Consider the following 22,206-nt stretch of genomic DNA (forward strand, 5'->3'; position numbering starts at 1 on the left):
GCCGACCGCGATGGAGCCCTGCTCGGCTACAAGTCGCGGGAGGCCTCGGTTAAAAAGTTACCTTCTGACTTAGTCTTTATTTTGAAGTTTTTCTTCACCGGGACGAACCTGCCAGTTGAATCCGACCTCCTGGAGCCCTTGTCCGGATACGCGATGTGGGTTTCCTCGGTGGTGATTTTTACCTTCGGACTTAGTCGTTTTTTCGAGATGAAAATCCTTCGACCGGGGTAAACCTGGATCTTGATCCGACGTCCGTGGAGCCCTTCTCGGATACGATGGCTGGGAGGTCCCGGTCAACTTTTTACCTTCGGACTTAGTCTCTTTTTTGGATGTTTTTCTTTACCGGGACGAACCACAAAGTCAGGCCGGGTCGCGGTTGAGGCAAGCCGGCTAGAATTTCCGCGGCGGGTCGGTCCCTCTCTGGATCTTTTTTACAAAATTTGTCAAATCTTCTCCAAACTTCTGGGGCTTCACCCAGATGTTCTTTTCAGGTTCTTTTGGGGTCCACAGCTCACCCCAAGGGTCCAGAAGTTCTGTGATGGTCCTTGGGGGGTGCGGACTTCAACTCCCAGAATGCACCTGGCGCAAACTCCTTTTTGGCCACTGGACAGTGGTCAGCTGGTCACTTTTTCAGGAGTTGGTGCAGGGGACTCTGGATAGCAATTTTTCACCTGTAGCAAACAGGGAGTCCCTCCTTAAACCAGTTGAAGCCAGGCAAAGTCCTTCTTGTGGTGAAGCCCAAGTGTGCAGCTGGTGCAGTCCTTCTGAGTGCAGGTTCCAGGTGCAGGCCAGGGGTCCAGCAGGGCAGTCCTTCTTCTCCTTTAGTTCTTTTCTTGTTGAAATCTGGTAGGGATCTGAGGTGTGGGTGCAGGTCTGCCAGTTTTATCCTTGCTCCTGGGTGTAAAGCAGGGGGGCCCTGGTTCTCCAATCAGGGACAGGGTCATCACCCTGTGATGACCACTTCCTGGGAAGTGTGGCAAAAATCCATCCCAGAAGGCAACAGTCTCTAAAAATCCAACATGGATGAATCTGATTTTTGGAGGTTACATCTGGCTGAGCCCACCCACTGGTGTGGCTAAAAATCATAAACACACCCCTCTCCTGCCCTCTCCTAATCTAATCAAGGGGGCACCTAATTGTCTGGGGTTGCAGGATGTGGGGGTGTTGCTGGGTGCTCCAAATGTCCTTCTCTGCCTTTAAAGACCAGTTTGGCAGCCCTCCCCCTTCCTGCCTCACCATCTGCTGAGGGGAGATTCTCTCCCCCAAGCACATTCCTTTGTGTGAAGCCAGTCCACTTCACACCTCATCAAGGCAGCCTGGCAGAAGCTGCTGCAGGCTGGCCAATCAGAGCACAGCGGAAAAAAAACAATGCAGAGCTGAAATTGGCAACTTTTTAGGTAAAGTATAAACTTTTTACCTGAACAAGTTATATTAAATCCAACAACTGGAAGTTGTGGGATTTATTACAACAATTAATTTGATACCAAATTCTTGGTATGTAACATTTAAGGAGACTTTAAAATTTAAAATAAAGTCTGCCCATTCTAGCCTATGAAGGCCATTTACTTCAATGAGGGAAAAACGAATTTGGCTGTTTTTACCTCACCAGGGCTTATAAATCTATTTTTATAAAGTCCCTGCTTATAGTTACATGGCACCCAGCCCTAGGGGCACATAGGGCACACCTTAGGGGTGACTTATATGTAAAAATAAGGTAGTTTAAGACTTTGGAAGTACCTTTAATTCCAAAGTCGAATTTGCATATAACTTTAATTTAAAAGCAGCCAGCAAGGCAGGCTTGCTTTTAAAATGACACTGGGCACCTCAGCAGTGCACCTAGGTGTGCACCACCTATGCTGTGGTCCCTAAACCTACATGCCCTACCATATACTAGGGACTTATAGGTAGGTTAACTTAGCCAATTATAATTAGCCTAATTTGCATATCCATTTTACACAGAGCACAGGCCCTGGGACTGGTTAGCAGTACCCAGGGCACCATCAAAGTCAGGAAAACACCAGCAAAAAGAGGAAAATGGGGGCAAAAAGTTATGGGGCCTCTGCAATCAGCCCTGTTTTCTCACACAAATATTTGCACGCACAGGATGAGCTGGCTTCCTCAGTACTACAGGTCTCGGTATCTTTCATTGAATATTATGAAACAGCCCCACGTTCATAAGGCATATTAATGCAAGTACATTGAATATATCTTCTTTTTTCATGAGATGGGGCAACACCAGTAGAAACAACCCTTCTTGGCAGAACAGATACATCTTGGGAAGAAACAGTACAAGTTTCCCTCCTTTGGAGGACAGGTTCAGTAGCACAAGTTGCACAACAGTAGCACAAGCTTTCTCAATCACAGAAAACACACAAATCATGCAGCAGCAGTGCTAGGTTTGCTTCCTCGCAGGAACAGGTGCAGCATGGAAGTAGCAAAGCAAAGTAAGATTCCCTCTCTCAAAGAAGGTAGAAAGAGCAACTTTTGATTTCCCGCAGAACATAATGAACAGACAGATAAGCAGGTGCATATTTGAGTTCTGCTGCTATTCTCGTGGAGATGATATTAAATATCAGCATCCTGAATGCCCGGATGTCACTTTGAGACCTCCTATTCATGTCGATTGTTTGGTTTTACCCACACTGAGAAGGTGTTAGCTAATAATACCATCCACATTGGAATAGCCGGTTCGCAGCCTAACTACCTATGTTCTAGACAAGTACACAGATGCCAACCTCTTCAAAAAAAAGTTTTGAATGTGCCCACCAGGTGCTCTACAATCCCAGCCTCTGTGATGCACATGGGCACATTTTCAAAATGTTGAGGGCCACCACTAGGCTGGGTTTTTCAATTAATTTAATATGTTTTAGTTAATATATTAGTCTTGGGTGTTAATATTGTCAGTATAATTGTTATTTATTTTAAAAAATTAAGGCCCTGATTTAGAGCTAGGCGTACAGGGTTGCTTCGTCACAAACTTGACAGGTATCCTGTCTGCCGTATTACAATTCTATTATATCCTCTGGCACTCATAATACTACGGGAGGATATCCGTCAAACTTGTGATCAAGTAATCTATCCCCTAAACTCTAAGGGCCTGATTATGACGTTAGCAGATGGGATACTCCAGCACAAAAGTGGCGGATATCCCGTCCGCCATATTACAAGTTCCATTTTATCCTATGGAACTTGTCGGAATATCCATCACGTTTGCGACAGATTATGCCATCTGCCAAGGTCGTAAACAGGCCCTAAATCAGACCCAAAGTTTGTAATTTTAAGTGTTTTAGAAATGTAATTTTAAATGTATTGAGAAATTTAAAGTTTAGTAGTGGATTGTTGGATTTGTAGGTGAATAGAGTGGAAAGTTAATTAAATTATAACTCATTTATATTTTAGGATAATTCGTTTTTATTGGAACAATTATTTAATGGATTATTATTTATGTGAATGGTTTAATTGTTACACTATATGATTTGGTTTATTTTGTTATTTTAAAGTATATTTTAATTTCATTACAATTAATAGTATGTTTTATTAGTAGCAGGTTGTTTGGTGTGTAGGGGAATAGAGTGGGGAGTTATTTAAATCATAATGTTCATTTAATGATAATTCGTTTTTTTATTGTGAGTTAACTATTTAAATAATTGCTAATTATGTTGTTTGTTTTATTGTAAAATTATGTCTTTAGTATATTTTGTCATTTTAAATTTATATATATGTATATATATTTAATATTAATAGCATGTTATATTTTAGGACTGTGTTGCTTGATTTTTGTACGGTCACAGGGTGGGAAGCTAATTACATTTTTAATAAACTAACATTAATATTGATTTTGTTATGTTAATTAAATATCTTTTTTAATATTAATTATAGAAATTACATAATTTTGAAATTTCTGATTACATTTGAAGTGTACCATTTTTTTAATGTGTATTTTAATTTTTATATATATTTTTTTTAGGGGTGTTTTGGGTGGGAAGATGTTAAAGCTATAATATTATGTTAAATACTTGGTTTTAATGATTGATTAAGTGATGACTGATTATGTATAAGTTTACTGCTGTACTTTTTATGTTATTTAATGTGTGGTTTTTGATTAGCAAATTAATTTAATTCTCAATTAAATTAAAGTTTTGTCTGTGGAATGATTTCTGTAATACTTTATTTTAGTTTTTTTCACATACTAATTTAAATTAAATAATGTTATATTTATTTTACACAATTGCAATTATTTTGTATTTATGTAAGTCAAAGCCATCATTCTATTTTTTTTCAAATGTATATTTTATATTTTAATTGTTTCATATTGTTCTTAATTTGTATAGTATGTTTTCTATGAACTATGATTGTTTTTTTCATTAGGTATTAAAACAATGTGGAACTAGTAAATCTAGAAGTCAATAGGTTTCCCTACTTTTCTTTAGATTGGAGTGGGAATAGTAAATGTAATGCCTCCAAAGTACAACACTTTGCCTACTGTTGCCTAAACTGGATTGGGAGTAGTAAATCTAAGACCTCCAAAGTCCAAACGTTTCCCTACTGTTGCTTACGATAGAGTGGTGATGGTAAATGTAACCCCTCCAAAGTCCAACACTTTTCCTACTGTTGGTTTCACTGGAGTGGGAGAAGTAAATTTAACCCCTTCTAAGTCCAACCCTTTCCTTATTGTTGATCGATCAGAGCGGGAATAGTATATCTAACCCCTCCAAAGTCCAACACTTTTCTTCCTGTTGCTAATATTGGAGTTAGAATAGTAAATTTAACCCCACCAAAGTCCAACACTTTCCCTACTATTGGTTACCTGGGATTGCGAATAGTAAATGTTACCACTCCAAAATCCAACCCTTTCCCTATTGTTGCTCAGCCTAGTCTAGTCTAGGCTCCAGGATTTATAAGGCAATTGGCTACCCTCCAGGGCTTCCCTGAGCCAGACAGAAATCAGGTATAAGGACTTGCTTAGACACATTTTTCAAATAGGATGGTTTTTAACATTTTCCTGAATTTGAGTTTGGTGGTGGTCAGACCGCCTCACTCCTGTATTATGACCCTGGTTGTCCGACCGCCAGGGGACCATCGCCACCGCTAGGAACATTGTTCCCGTTGGGGTGGCAGTGGTAGGAGTCGTGGTCAGCCACAGTGGCGCTGAGTTCAGCGCCGCAGTGCTGATCACGAGTCCTCTTTCCACCATCCTTTTCATCACAGTGTCCGCACCATGAAAAGGCTGGCAGAAAGCCAGTGCTGGGGGCCAGAAGTGGGGGCCTGCACTGCCCATGCCCATTCAGGTGACTGCCTGTTTCTTGACCTGAATTGCAATAATAAGCGTCTTGTCAATCCAGACTCCAAGACTTTTCACCTCTTCCTTAGGGGTGGGTTGGCTGCTAATGAATACTGGAACATTCAAACCTATCCAACTGGAAGGATTATTTCCTATTGCCAACACATCTGTTTTGTTTCCGTTTAGTTTGAGGCGGCAGCTGGCCATCCAATCCACCACATGCTTCTTGCATTTTTCAAGGAAGGCGTAGGTCTGATCCTGTCTATTCTCCCCTCAACTCCCCTTTTGGTTTTAGTGGCCTGATAAAGGTGTCACCAAATTGCGTATCAGCACCCCTTTTGGTATACAATAAAAACCAGCAAACCGCACAGCCCATATGTATGCTTTATAAGTAATTATGTTTCTGCTTATTGTAAAATAAATTGTTTCTGTTGTATATCCATTCGATTGATTGGACGGAAAATCAAAACCAGATAAAAGCCATATATGTAGTATGAACTGTTAGATACATTAAGATGACATTGTTTGGGGTGGTAGTGTGTCACCACTGGTCTCAGACAACATTTGTGTTTTTATTGGTGTATGCCCTAGACATAAAATGCATGTACTATGATTGCGAACGGTGTGAAGAGTAAGTGTGTTTGAATATGAATGGCGTTGTTGTTTTGTGCGGGGGAGGGTTACTTCACTATTATGTGTGATGTCATGGATTTCCATTGTAATAACCTTATATTCAGTTCAAGTAAAAGAGGTCTATCTTAGTGTATTCTGGAGGTGTGAGGGACTACTGGTACCAGTTTGCATTGCTGCTAACTCCAACCTGGAGGCAGCCTCTAGCGCTCATTGGCCCCTAAAGTGCTCTTAAGAGTAGAGAAGCTCTTGTAGCACTGGACACGTGTGGGCATGCCTGTGCCATTCCTGGGTGAAATCCGGGGCAAGGATGGGCCGGTCTGCGCCCTTCAGCATGCGGATGAGGCTGGGCTGGGCCACCCCTCTTTGTGTGTCACTTTCATCATCCAATCTTTATTAGGCCATCCTTAAAGGCCATCTTAAAGGAAAACGAGTTGCATTACAAATGAAAAAATGAAACGTTTTTGTTTCGTTTTTTCAGAGCAGGCTGTGGTCCATCAGACCACTGTCTGCTCTGAAAGAATGTTTTCAGGGCCATTCACAAAGGGGAAGGGGTCCCACCCCTTCGTATTTGCGACTCACATTCCCATTTTGCGAGTCGGTAACCAGGTTATCGATTTGCAAAATGGGAATGGGCATCACAATGTGCTTTTTGCATGTCGCAAGCAGCGAAATTCGCTGTTTGTGCCATGCAAAAAGTTTCCTACATCTGGCGTTTCATGAGGTAGGTCATTTGCGACCCCATTGGGAATCGAAAACAGTGTCATTGACACTGTTGTGCATAAGGTTTCGCTAATTGCGAGTCGCAAAACCTGAAGTTCGTACATGTGGCCCTTAAACATCAGGAAATGAAAGGATGCCCTGGAGTATTTACCACTACTTCAAACTTGTGATACTGTCTACAGATTTATTGCCTCCGTGGTTAAATGTAGGAGAATAGTCGGGAAATAGTGTATAAATAGAGGGCAGTCCAAATGGTACTCTCTGCTCTCTTTTACTAATCTTCTTAGTTTTTATTTTCTGTTAAATGAACTGTGTGCATTTGAGCACTTTATCTAACAATCGTTTTATAATTGAAGATATTTATTGTATCTGGTGGAAATGGACAATATTGTTTAGAGGACTTTCTCATGTTTTAACTGATCTATATTTTATATGTGCTTTTATGCTTTGCATTAAACAGAATAAAGTCTTTGAAACTGAAGCTAAGCAAAAGTAATTTTGTAATTTGTATAATATGTTGGAATGGACATTGTATAGGTGTCACTGCTGAAGAACACTATAATAATGATGTACTCAATACATTATTGTTTTTCATCTTGTGCCCCGAAAAAATAATTTATACATAATCTTCGATGATTTTCATCAATGCTAAACAGTTGGGAGGCAGGTTTACTGGTATTTTCACAGTTAGTTACCCCGGTAATGCCATATTTCCTTTGTTGCATGGGGCCCTGTTTTGTTTTGAATATTCCCAAGCAAAGACTATAGAAGGAAAAGATCAAAGATAGCATAGATTCTGATGACATTAAAGAGACCTCACATAAAGTTGCAATTGCACACTCATCTATTAATGTTAAAGATTATGAAAGGCATTAGCTTACACAGGGAAAAAAAAAACATTTGCATTGGCAAGCTACAACATAAACAATCCAGGAAGAAGCCCCAAAATTCAAATATAGGATACTTTAAATGAGTACCAGTTCACATCAGACCACCCTATACCACCAGATCTAAGGCTAATAGGACCAGCCGCACATACGTCACATTCCATGGTAGACATGCACACCCACTCATTGTGCAAAATTATGATGCATTCAGCACATATAAAGGACTAATGAATAATGAAAAGGTGTACCAGGTCTTCTCAAAGAAAAAGAAACAGACATATAATGGAATTAACATCATGCTGCATGAGATATACAACATATTAAATGAAAATAAGTTGCAGATAAAACAGCAGTGCTGTTATAGAAATTCATAAGCCTGTGGAACCAATACATGCCATGATTAACACGACTCTAAGTTACAGATACAAGGCTGCCAGGCACTGTAGACAACTCTAGACCACCACATCCGATGTGGCATATACACAATAACAGTCTCAACCGTAGAGCAAACATGGCTTACAAATCATTCCATGAGAAACAATATTTGTGCAGCCAATATTACCACCACATTTTTAATGTTTTTGGAGGAAACATATGGGGCATGGTGTAGAAAACACAAAATGCCAGATTTACAGTATGGAAACAAACGGCTAATAGAACTTAAACTATTGCAACCATTTAAATCCTGTCTACCCAGTGCAATCATTAGCTTAATGTAAAAAAGTTCTGCAAAGAGAACATATATTCTGGAGAACAAATCAATAATTTCGTACTTTGCATGATGTATGTGACCTAGACCCCTTAGTGAAAAATGCAAAGACTGCGCCTCGTCTCCTAGCAACAATATAACAGTTACAGCAGAGAATGAGGAATGGGTAAAGGCAGGGAAGAGAGAGGAAGGCCTACAGGAAAAGATGATAGGATAACCCTAGGGAGGTTTTGGAATGAGGAATAGAACTCTTTCATGGTCAGAAATATGGAGGGCATCAGCATACCAGGGGTTAATAATTAGTAGCTCATCAAAACCACAGAGGAGCACCTAGGCCGAGTTCAAAACTTTCAAGAACTAATTTGGGGCAGCACCAATTGCCTGACAATTATTAGGATTTCTTGTTCCTTGACTGTATGACATGTTATGTGCAAATTCATGGAAGAGGGTAGAAGAGAATTCTGATTTAAATTCTAAATTAAAATGTTTTCTACAGAATGTACAGGAGTTAGTCAGCCACAAATACCAGCTCCCATAATATTTGTGCCATATTTTAACATCAAACACCATGCTTAAAACAATATCACAAATGATGGCATTCAAACATATTATCACGGTTCTGATTCCTCAAGGTGACCTCCAGTACAGCAGTGCTAAACCAGATGATAGCAGAATCTTTTTACTGTGTATTGGGCTCTGGCCGTGTTCCATTACATTACTGGAAACCAAAAAGTAATCACTATGACCCAACAAATACCACTAAATGCCCTGATGTCAGGAAGGTTACCTCTAAGTAATGTCAGCAGTGTCAGAATAACAAAGTGGACAGCTGGTCTACAAAGCAGAGACATTGAAGACCTGATTTAGATCTTGGAGGTAACAGGTTTGCTGCCACTTTTTTGACCAAAAAGCCAACCGCCAGCTTGGCGGTCCGCCCACCTGATTTAGATGTTGGTGGTCCCATAGACGAAAGATTAGCTAATTCCCGCTGACACCTTCAAGGATTCCCATCAGCGTCAATAGTGCCTTTGGAAATAGAGGCTGAGGGCGGCACTCCAGCATATACCGTAACATGCATGTTAATAGGCTTACAGTCACAGGCAATTTAATAGCAACAATCACAAATTTATCTCTGCAATATCTAGAATTAGCTGCACTCATAATAGCTTTAACCTGTGGCAAAGTTTTACTGTCAGAAAAGTGAAAATGCAACCCACGTAAACATTGACAATGATTTAAACGTTGATTTTGGAAGTTGCTCAATATACCACAATGATTGGGACACATGATGGTTGTGTGTTTCCATTAGGGGCAGTTAAATATGAAAAAAACTGGAGAATGGTACATGACACAGCATTCCACTTTAACAAGTTTGGTATGAGAAACATAAAAGTGAATTGTAATTAAGGCAAATTTGCAATAGACATGGGAAATGCTCTCATTGGAGAAGAAGCCAATCGACGCACGACATTTCCACAAAAGAAGAACCACATAGACACACATCAGATTCACACCTTCACACAATCTCAAACTAAAATACCAAACAAGATAACAAAAGTTTAAAATGCTAAGAAAGCTGCACAACAAAACTCAGCATTACAGAGAAAGGATATACAGCATGCATAGGACAATGGAAAACTGTTTCTTCTACAATGGGATGCTGAAGCAATCAAACACCTCACAGGCTACTCACAGACAGGTTACTCAGGAAGAGGGTCAATGTTTGGTCACACAAGCAGATCAACTCAGGAACACATACTTTTTAATACCCATTCCAGTGTGGGAAATAATTTTACACACACGTCATGGGAACATTAATCACCTCAAAGGGCAACATGATAAAGATAAGTTACTCAACTTAGGGGGGTGGTCTCATGGGAAATGAATCTACAGAGCCATATTGACAAATGCCAACCTCACTTAAGACATGATCAAACACACTAAATAAAATGGTACCCTGCGAAAATGAACACCAGGTGTAGTGCCATAACAAGTAAAATTTATTGATTACTTAGGACCTGATTACAATCTTTGCAGATGAGATATTGCGTGACAAATGTGACGGATATAATGCCTGCTAAATTACAAGTTCCATTATATTCTATGGAATCCTGTGGAATTTGTAATACGACGGAAAAGCTCCTCGATCAGCAGCTTCACCAGCACCGTCCAAGCGCAATGCATCTCAATACAAGTCTCTGCAAAGCAGTTGCTTTAGTCAGGTGGCTTTGTCAACCCAACACAGTGCGACACATCTCAATGTCAGCATCACAGCTCCTGATTAGTGGCTTCAATAGCACTGAAGCAGCAGACATGTCGAGATGCAAGGCCAATCATCGCAGCTCCTGCTCGACGGTTCCTCAACTCAGCACAGTGCAGACAGATGCTGACTTCACATCTTGATTCCAAGGACACAAAATACTATCTCAGAGGCCTAAAATTGGTACCGCGCCTGGCCCGTGTTCCATCACTTTTAGCCTGAACCTGGTGCTTTGACGCCATTCAGTGTGACAAGATAACCGTAATTGGCACTATTTGCTTCTAAGTGCTATTTTCCTTAAGTCAATAAAACTGCATAGCTCCATTTCTACTGATTGGAGTTTTGTTTACAGATTATTCTAGTTTTTTAGAGTGGTGTGTGATTTTTGTTGTGTTCTGTTTTCACTTTATTATCATTTGAGTGCTGCATAAATACTTAACATGTTGCCTCTAAGTTAAATCTGATTGCTTTTGTGCCAGGCTATCAGAGGGGTAAGCAGAGGTTAATTTAGTGATTTTTGTTTGTTTGCCCTGACAAGGATGGTGGTTGTTACTTGAGTAGGGTTTCACTCCCCTCAACCAATAATCCAATTACTCACAGCCACCCAAAGCCACTGCATAAAAGGAGTGAGAGTTTGCTTCAAATAAATATATTAAGGAACTAATGCAAATGATACAAGACATTCAGGGGCAATTTACACAGTCCAATAAAATTCAGTGAACAACACTAACGTAATTCTTGATAATCTCAGTGACAGGAGAGGAATGCAGGTTGTTGACCTGTCTTTTATCCATAGACATGAACAACATTTCCCAGCTGCCTGAGTGTGTCCTTTCACAATCAGAGTTGAAGTGTCACCCGTAGTATGTCAGGTACAAAACATAGGACTATGATACTAATTTGTAAATTTGTATACGTACCACAGAAAAAGCCTTTCATAATGTACAGGGCTAAAAATTAACCTCAACGTTATAGTCAGGTAAAAGAGGACAAAACACAGGAATGCACATGAAATAGGCAGAAATAAACAGGCTAAATAGCTCATATTAGGCATTCTAGACCCCTCAAAATGTCTTCTTCTTTCTTACTGGATTCATCTTACCAGCACTGCTAACTTGACCACACCAAAGATTAAGGGGGTCATTCTGACCCTGGCGGTCCAAGACCGCCAGGGCCACGAATGATGGAAGCACCACCAACAGGCTGGCGGTGCTTCCTAGCCCATTCTGAACGCGGCGGTAAAGCTGCGGTCAGAAAACCGGGTCCGGCGGTTTCCCTCCGTTTTTCCCCCGGCTGGGCGAGTCCGCCAGGGCAGCGCTGCAAGCAGCGCTGCCCTGGGGATTCTGACCCCCTTCCCACCAGCCTGTTTCTGGCGGTTTTCACCGCCAGGAAGAGGCTGGCGGGAACGGGTGTCCTGGGGCCCCTGGGAGCCCCTGCACTGCCCATGCCACTGGCATGGGCAGTGCAGGGGCCCCCTAACAGGGCCCCAGCCAGCTTTTCACTGTCTGCCTAGCAGACAGTGAAAAGCGCAACGGGTGCAACTGCACCCGTCGCACGCCCGCAACACCGCCGGCTCCATTCGGAGCCGGCTTCTGTGTTGCAGGCCTCCTTCCCGCTGGGCCGGCGGGCACTAACATGGTTAGCGCCCGCCGACCCAGCGGGAAGGTTAGAATGCTGGCAGCGGTCTTTTGACCGCGTAGCGGCCAAATGGCGGTTCCCGCCTGGCGGGCGGCAACCGCCGCCCGCCAGAGTCGGAATGACAACCTCAATGCCAACACAGGTCATTCGCCAATAGCACAAGCATGGCATATGTGAGAGCTGAGATTTAGCATGAAATAATTATTTCTTATGTAATCATACTGATGTACTAATATGAGAAATGCTTTAAATGAAAAATAAATGTTAGCAAGAAAATTGTGCATTCCTTAGCATCCGCCATCAAGTGAAAGGCCTGAACATGTTTTATAAAATGTGTTAACTTTGTCATGAGAAAAAATATTCTGTCACTTTAAGAATATGTTCTTTGCAAAAATAAATATTGAAATAATACAAGTATTTCTTGGGTTTCTGCGGTGCCTTTTAGCAGAGCAAGGCCAGAGCTAATGTTGAATGTCTGCCAAAAGAACGGAAAACACTTGTTCTCTGCTGTGTGTCAAGCAAGCAAGGTCACAGTGTGTAGTTATCTGTCTGCCAAGATGAGCTAAAGTATCAACTGTAAAAGATCATCTCCGTAGAATTACAAGCTTCTTTTGTTTTAATCATGAGTTTATTCTGTGTATGTACTAATGGAATGTCTTTCACTCGAGGGCAAGAAATGATTTCAAAATGTTTCTATTTCTTCCTGACTATTGTACGGCAGCAAGTGTACTTTGAAATGGCTGAACACAGACCTTCACTGAACAGTGCAGAAATATTAATCAGATATAACAATTATTATTGTTTGGGCTTACGCAAAGGAAGAAGCAGAGAAATATGAAGAATTTAAGCTAATATTGGGATATTTTCTGATGAGCTGTTTTGGGATTGGATGATTTCTGTCCATATGAAGCCAATCACAGAGGTTTAGCAAGTTTAATTTAATGTTTGAGAATCAGGCAATGGGGGTTCATTGCTTCCTGGTTTCCAGAGACTTCACTTCTTATTCTTGTGATCTGTCACTTTGATATTTAATGCTCTGCCAGTCAGTCTACTGACATTCTGGTATTTTATTATTTTGAATTATTTCTCATGCTCTATGGAATGATACTGGTACTTACTTTGACATTCAATGCTTAGAGTCTGTAGCGCTTAGCTGCCTGCCTTAGATAATTAATTTGATGGTTCAGAGAACTTAGAGTCCAAATTCTAAATTGTCCCCCTTTTTCCTTGTCCCCTGTCCTGATGCTGATACTGCTGACCCCCTGGTTAAACTATGCAGAGTTGCTGAATCCTTTAGGATTGATAAATATATTGATCTGTGCAACGTAATTTGTCTTTTCTTTACAGGTACCAGCTGCTACTGTTTAAATTCTGCTGCTATTTTGATAGTATCATAGCTAGATGGTTTCTAAATTTATGTTACTAAAACTTTTGCATGATGCCCAACATGCTAATTTGAGGTTAGTGAGGTATTTTCTCTATGTCTATGATTTGACATTGATTTATTTCTGAATCAAATGTGTCCTGTCTCTCTTATACAGAAATTCATGTTATTGATTTGTGTTCTAACTATTGAGTTCATTGTTTTATTTTCCTTGTTTAAACTAAGATTCTTCAGGCCAATCTGTCAACCCGTGATGCTTCTTTATTTGTACATTTGGTGTTGAGAATAATTTCTGTGACTTTAGCATTGTTAGTATAGGGAAATAAATATTTTAATTGATACTAAAAGGTGTGGATATTTGTGCCAAATGGGTCATGGTGTGTTGAATATTGATTCTTTGGTGATTCTTATTATTGTTTAATGTTGTTGTTTTATGTGTCAATAATCAATATGTTAATCAATGTGGTAATCAATATAATCTAAACGGGTCAAAAGGTTCATCGACCTTAGAGCAGCGGCCAACCACTTACCATTATGAATTAGATAAGCCAAGGGCACGCTAACTGTTTTGATACCCAGAGTTTGATGTTTATGTCTCTTTAGATTATTGATTATTAATTATTGATTATTTTTGATTATTGATTTTTGATTGAGATTGATCTTTTAAAAATGTATGAAAAATATTGAGAAGATGTGTCTCTAACACCCAAGGTGACTGTCCCCGGTCCTTGGAGTCTACCTATGTTGGTGGGGAATGTTCTCAGCGTTCTATTGTTAGCTTGACTGAAGTAGATTATGCATTTGCACAGCTTTAGCTGATTTGTTTGCACGTGATTGAGGTGTTTGTGAGATTCTAGGGGAGTTGGCATATTCCAAATGTTGTTGAAGAAGAGGTTTGTGTACTCCAAAGTGTGAGAGCAGGGAAGTTGGGGAACTTCACATGTGTGTGGCAATTGGTGCTCAAAAATTGTCCACATGGTTGTTGGTATACGGACCCTGAGGTAGGTCTGACACTCCGGGGTATATTAAAAGTATATTGAGACACTTGTTTTTTTGTTGTAATTTGTCTATTTAGTAGGCCAATCGGGCGTGGTTGGCAAGTCAAGTTTGTGAGTCAAGTTGAGTTTAAAGCCTTTTTGACTGAGATTTGGTGAGTCCTATGCATGCCAGGACAGTATCCATTGATCAGTTGAGAGTAAAATTTACAGGTCAAATTTTGCTTGCGTATCTGGGGAACTAAGGAAAAAGAATATCTTCTAGAGTGAAAAGCCATCAGTGAAAATCCGTAAGGTTTCTGAAGCAATTGTATTAACCTACCTGCAGTAAATAGACAAATATGTTTTTGGTTTTGATGAAGTACTCCCAAATAATATTGCATTAGTTTTGAATGATTTGAGTTTAGGAGGACAAGCGACAAGACTTTGTCAGCCACTGTGTGTAAGTGTGACGTAATTTTGTGCTGCACTGAGATAGGTTGGTTAGTGAGAAGGGTCGCACATGGATTGGTGGACAACCGTGAAGTGCAATTGGTTGAAAAGGGAGACAAAGAGGATTGTGGGATTAAAAGTAATTTCCTGATTATTGATTTTTGACATAATGTTGTGAAAATTACGTTTTTCAAAGCTTTAACAAGTGCTCTTAGAGGAGGTGAATATATTCCAACTAGGGTAGGAGAAATTGGTCCACCAGAAGGTACTCCAGCATATATTATAATTGAAGAGAAAGGACCTGGAGCATGCCTTTGGTTAAAACATAGGTACAAAATCACACAAAAAGAAGGGAGCTTAGTGTTTCCTGAAAATGGGACATTTAATTTGAGAATTGTAGAAAACCTGAGACAGGTGATGTATGGCTTAAAACCTCCACCATGACCAGTTCAGTCTGAGGCATTAGCGATCTGGGAGCTAGTAGCCAGACAACAAGAAGCATTGAAATTTGAGAGGAAAATGATAAGAGCAGAGAAGTCACTAGCAGACACTAGGTGAGACAATGATCAGAGACAGTGGAGACTTGATACCTTACATGGTATTGGAATATTTCCTGCAATGTCTAAAGACAGTGAGGAAGATTCAAAGAAAGCGTTAAAGAAATCTAAGAATAGTTTTTCTTCATCAGATGAAAAGCAGACATCAAAATAACCTGAAAGGTAATTGATTAATAATGAGGAATCGGATGAGTTTATTTTACAGATATTGAGAAATCGTCCACCACCACCACCATATGTAGCATAAGAGAACAGTCCAAGTCCTAGTGTGAATCCTTCTGCACCAACACAGGTTAACATATCACAGATTTAAATGCAGAGTAGCCTTAACATGATTGAGAGTTCCACACAGGTTAATCCTAACATGACACAGAGCTCAGTGCAGACTAGTACTTTAGTGCAAATAACAATACAGAGCAGTCTAAATCAGTCAACAGATTTTGTACAGTTGCCACAACCTAACATTCCTAGGATTTATCCAAATGTGCCAATTGTGGCGGCAACAGCAAATCTAATAGTGCCAACTGGACAGGTTTACCAGAAACCAATGTTGATTCAGTCAGAACCAACCCTGCTGTTACTACCTCAAATGCAGAACACAGGTGTAATGCAGTCTCAGAATGTAAATGCCAGAATAAGTCCAGATGTAGTGTCTGTACCTGTCACTATTGGACCACCCATACCTTTGTACGCCCAGGGCAGCAATGGTACAAATGGACAGGGAATCCTGAATCAGAATTTGGTGGGAGGAGGAATCAGTGAAAATGCCAAACTTTGTACATCTGTGACACAGACTGTGGATGGAACAAGGTCATGATATAATTAGGTCCTTTTCAGATTTCCTCTGAGTACTGGAGCAAGGTTACCTATTGGTGCTGATTCGAGGACGATGACACCTCAACCTCTGAGTCTAACTGTACAACAGCTACCTAGTATTCAGCCTACTGACATCTCATTACAAGGGATGACAATTGTGGCGGCAACAGCAAATCTAATAGTGCCAACTGGACAGGTTTACCAGAAACCAATGTTGATTCAGTCAGAACCAACCCTGCTGTTACTACCTCAAATGCAGAACACAGGTGTAATGCAGTCTCAGAATGTAAATGCCAGAATAAGTCCAGATGTAGTGTCTGTACCTGTCACTATTGGACCACCCATACCTTTGTACGCCCAGGGTAGCAATGGTACAAATGGACAGGGAATCCTGAATCAGAATTTGGTGGGAGGAGGAATCAGTGAAAATGCCAAACTTTGTACATCTGTGACACAGGCTGTGGATGGAACAAGGTCATGATATAATTAGGTCCTTTTCAGATTTCCTCTGAGTACTGGAGCAAGGTTACCTATTAGTGCTGATTCGAGGACGATGACACCTCAACCTCTGAGTCTAACTGTACAACAGCTACCTAGTATTCAGCCTACTGACATCTCATTACAAGGGATGACAACTCAACAATTTACCCCGTGGTTTGAAAAGCGGAATGCCTCACAAGATGCTACTAGTGGAGGGAATTATATTAACTATACTAGGCTTTCAATGGAAGCAAGTAAATTTGTTGAGGGAACCATGGGTGTAAATAGGTTAGAGTCCTACAGTGAAGAAGAATTGAGATACCTGTGCGCAAAGATTACAAAAGAAGCAGGTGAGATACATCAACAGTTAGCTGAGGTAGCAGACAAACATGGGATAGATTTATCAAAAAATTAAACATTTGAAAAGAAGATATAGGTTAGATTTTGAAGCAGAAGATTTTGAACATATGCAATCTGCAGGAATGCAAACACACCTTAGAGAGTTGCTTCAAGGCATCCAGATATGGAGAGCATTATACAAAAGAGAAGGCAGATTGGTGAAGAAAATAGACAAGCTAAAAAAGATCCTGATACTACTTTTACAGAAGCACTGCAGGATAGGGAAGCATTACAAGTTTTACCAATGAGAGCAGTTCCAGGTGGGAATCTTGTACATGTCCCTGGGAGCAGAAGTGACATTTTGTCATTTACAAATGATTACCCCAGGTTGAGGTAGAAACCAGTAGAATGGTATCAGCAGACAGATAGGTTTGTGAAATTTGCAAAATGCTTATGGGAGGAATTGAACACTCTTTGAGAGATAGTTGTTCCAGCAGCTTTATGGATTGAATGCAAGAGGAGTGTAGATTAGTCAACAAGTGACCCACCAAGAGATCCAGCAACAGGTGCACATATCACCTGAAGTAATGAAATATTACTATAAAGTCATTGAATTTCTGAAAATGATATTTTCGCCCACAAACATTGATTGGCAGGGCATAAATAGGACTGCTCAGGAACCCAAAGAATCAATTCATGCATACTATGAGAGATTGTTAAAAGCATTTAAACATTAGAGTGGTACAGAAACAATTGAGTCAAAAGACGTGATCCATTTAGTGTTTAGATTTGTTGGGAATCAGACCAAAACTTAGCCAGACGGTTAAGAGTAATTTGATTTGCTGGCAAGCCAAACTGATTGATGAGGTGCTGCAGTATGTGAAATACTCTAGTGATGAGATTGAACTGAAACAGAAGAAGTTGAAGGAGAAAGGGATGGTCACCCCATGATATCCTCATGGGAAGGGCCATGAGATTGCCAGCTGTACCGGCAAATGCTCTTGTGAACATTACAGATGATTTGGTATTGGACTACTGCAAAGGTCTATCTGATGTGGTTCGCTCTTTCTCTCATCAGGTGGAAGCTATCACATTGCAACCATTGCAAGACCAAGGACACAACCTGAAAGGCAGGTGACTGGGTTGTGATCTGAAAGCATGTGAGAAAATTGTGTTTGGAGCCTCAGTGGAAGGGTCCTGACCAGTTACTATTGATCACTACCACAGCTGTGAAGTGTGCAGGACTTCCGAACTAGATCCACTCGAGCCACACTTGGAAGTTGAACAGTCCAACTGAAGAAGAAGAAGAGCTGTTGAGATTACTACCATCTGAACGTATTCCTGGACAAGACAGGAGAACAAACAATTGAAAATTTGAAAACTAAATGGAAGAGACTTTGTTGAAAAGATAATATTTTTGAGAGACTATGATAACCTGATTTTGACAAGCTGCTGAAACTTAATTTGACAACTTTACTGATTTTTAACAAAGGAGTTGTTGGAAATGGCCTTTCTGCAGGGTCACTCCCAAACATTTTGCCTTCCTCCTTCTATTTTTCTGACCTCATTTTTGCTGGCTTTAGGACTGTGTGCACTTTACACTGCTAACCAGTGCTAAAGTGCAAATGCTCTCTCCTTAAAACATGGTGACATTGGCTCATACCCAATTGGCTTACTTAATTTACTTGTAAGTCCCTAGTCAAGTGCACTACATGAGCCTAGGACCTGTAAATTAAATGCTACTAGTGGGCTGCAGCACTGGTTGTGCCACCCACATAAGTAGCCCCCTAACCATGTCACAGGCCTGCCTCTGCAGTGCCTGTGTGTGCAGTTTCACTGCCACTTCAACTTGGCATTTAAAGGTAATTGCCAAGCCTTAAACTCCCCTTTTTCTACATATGGGTCACCTGTAAGGTAGGCCCAAGGTAGCCAAAAGGGCAGAGTGCTATGTAGGTAAAAGGCAGGACATGAACATGTGTGTTCTATATGTCCAGATAGTGTAAAACTCCTAAATGTGTTTTTACACTGCTGTGAGGCCTGCTCCTTTCATAGCTGGTGTTCAATGCGAGTTATTGGCATTAGGTAGGCTGCGTGGCGATTTAACGTTATTTATTTATTGCAAAACTGGTTACAAACCTAACCAAAGCAACACATGCCATAAAAAAAAGGTTTTTTTTTATCACACAACAAAGCATTTAAATTATTTAATGTTGAATGCAACGTGGAAGTTTATAAAGCAAATGCTTTCTTTTGAAATAATCTCTTTATTATGTACCGCACTGGAATACTTTTTCTTCTTAACAATTTGAAAGCTTGGGAAGTAGCGTTGTGTCTTTGTGTGAAGCTTAGCATCCATGCATTCAGCCATATCACTTACTGCCTTTCTGAAATAAACATTCACAGATGCTGATTGTAACAAAGATACATATCTTTACGGCTGGCTGTTTAAATTCTCTCTTTCTTCCTGAATAGCTGCCTGCTACTTTAACACATTGAAAGACTATTTAACTGTTTCACACCACTCCATATGTAAATGCAGGGCTGCTTTAGCACTGGTGTTTCCTTGTGCGACAGTGTTTTTCGGTGCCCCCACCCCATGACTAACTCCTTAGAATTCCTTACTACCACTGGACAAATGAGCCCCTCATTTTTCTTTAGCCCCAATTTCACATACATTTATTTGTTTTAAAGTACTTGTAAAATATGGCTTTATTAATCCGCTCAGATATTTACATAAAATATAGTTCTGTTCTTTGCCTCAGGCACGTTAACTCTCTACCTACTATATGGCGAGTTATAGCTGCTTTATACAAAGTTCCCATTTTTTTCCTTGGCAGGAACATTAATCGCAAGAGGTATCTTGATATTTTAATTGTTTCCTGAAGGCTGAACGCAAACGGAGTTTTCAACAGGTGCTTTAAAAAACACACATTTTGTAAGTTATTGCTAAACACAGCGCCTCCTTGAGGTTAGCACCTCCAAATCAAGGCTCACCACCTGGTTTGACTGCTCCACCTGCACCACTATAAAGCAGCTCTACCTAGATGAATTATTCACTTTTAAATGCGATGTTGATTTTTGTATTGCTTTTTTAAACACATAAATATATATATATATATATATATATACATATATATATATATATATATATATATACGTATATATATATATATATATATATATATATATATGTATATATATATATATATATATATATATATATATAGTAAGGGAGACCCCAAAATAGTAATATAAAACAGTGTGCAGCAGAGTTGACCAATTTATATGTCAAAAAAGTCTACATACGCATTTACAACACCAATAGCTCTAACTCAAAAAATGCGAAACCTATTGCATTGCAAATGCTTGCTCTATTTGCTCCTACTATTTATTTTGAATAATTTCTTCGGTGTTCTACTCACACACAAGCTGAAAGCGTGAATGAAATCTTGGAATCTCCACTGAGAAATTAGCAACACACACGAGTAAATTGTTTATGAAAATTACTTTAAATTGCCTGTAAAACGAACATACTGATGCTACCGTGAACGATTGTAAAGCATTGGCAATATTGGGTATTAATTATAACACTTGGGCGAGTTTCTCTAGATTTATCTGACAGTAAATTTGTGCATAAATATGTCTAATTCATATCGCAAGTTGGGATGAAATATGCATGACAAATGAAAAGCTGCAGTTTTCTTTGAAATAATTAGGTCATCGAAAGCGACATAAGCATACTGAGACAAGAAATGCTGTCTAACTGGGTTGTGACCAAAACTGAGTCACAAACAATTGACGCAAAGCTTTTCAACCAGCAAATTGGAAGCAAAACACTTAACAAGCCTCTTGTATGCATTTCTAAATCAGTTTTCAGACAGAATCATTACCATTAGTGAATTCCACACTTGGCAGCATCTAACTGGCTTCACACATCTGGCTCATAATAATCTCTAGGCATTTGTGCAGAATTTGTCAAGTGGATTTGGCTGTTGTCTCCTGCCCAGGCTGGAGAACTCTTATGTTTTTCAAACTAAACATCCATACTTAGTTATTCTTTTATGAGACCTATAAAGACAGTACCTTTACGAGCGACTTTAAAAGTTCTTTGGCGTTTATCTGCATCAAGTTTCCAAACAAAGGCAAAGGCCGCGGTCCCGGGGGAAGGTTCAGCTTCTGCCGGGAAGAACTTTTAAATATGGACAACAGAAATATGCACAACAAACAGAACCCCAGGAGCGCGGTGGACGTTGCCAAGCACACCATGTCGGCAGAGGACGGGTTCCTTCCTCCTAGGAGTCTGGGAGTCAGTGTTGCAGCAGCCAGCTGCAGTATCAAGAAAGGGGGGTGAACCGGTTACACTGACAACCGTCCTAATGCGTCACAGCAGTGTGTGCTCGAAAGAGGGATGGTCCCTGAACTTCTTAGAAGTACTTTGATGAATTACCTGCTGGCTGTTAATATACGACCAGTTTGTAGAAGCGTTTACTTATCTTTGAGGGATGTCTATTTACTTTAGAATATCTGATAGGCACAGACACAGTTTTCTACCTAACAAGCAGTCCACAGCTTTCCACAGAACGTCACTGTCTAGTCAGGAGTTGCCCAAGAGCGGAATGGGTATCAAACGGCATGGTCATTCCGCTGACCTGTTCTGAGAGTGGCCAATTCCGCTGACCTGTTCTGAGAGTTGCCCTAAGACTGGCCGCTTTGCTTAGGGGCAGATTTATGAGCGCCTAGTGCCTCCTTGCGCCACATTAGCATCATGTCTTTGATGCTAATGTGTCCCAACGAGGCCAAAATTGGCTCCATATTTACAAAGTGGCGCAATGCATGCATTGTGCTACTTTGTAACCTTTGCGCTACATTATGACTGCACCAGGCATAATGTATGCAAAGGGGCAGTCCCCCGTTTGGGGGCCCCTAAAAAATGGCACAAAAAAATCTAAGAGATTTCTTTGCATCATTTTTTTGTCACTTTTAACGCCTGCTCAGAGCAGGTGTTAAAAGGAAGCTCCCATTGGTTTCAAAGTGCTTCTGGGTGCTTTGAAGGGTTAGCATAAAATGTTTTGACA

At 40.3% G+C, this 22,206-nt stretch overlaps 1 protein-coding gene across 1 annotated transcript in view; it reads right to left on the reverse strand.

Annotated features, from left to right (window-relative positions):
- LOC138259672 (cytochrome P450 2F3-like) overlaps positions 1–21,527 on the reverse strand; it is a 159,728-nt gene extending 138,201 nt beyond the window's left edge. The window contains exon 1 of the mRNA XM_069207545.1: positions 21,215–21,527. Coding sequence (XP_069063646.1) covers positions 21,215–21,397 — 183 coding nt within the window. The 5' untranslated portion in view covers positions 21,398–21,527. The remainder of the gene's footprint in view (positions 1–21,214) is intronic.
- Positions 21,528–22,206: the final 679 nt, after the last annotated feature.

This window comes from Pleurodeles waltl, chromosome 9 (assembly GCF_031143425.1).
Source record: "Pleurodeles waltl isolate 20211129_DDA chromosome 9, aPleWal1.hap1.20221129, whole genome shotgun sequence".
In the NCBI taxonomy this organism is placed as follows: Eukaryota; Metazoa; Chordata; class Amphibia; order Caudata; family Salamandridae; genus Pleurodeles; species Pleurodeles waltl.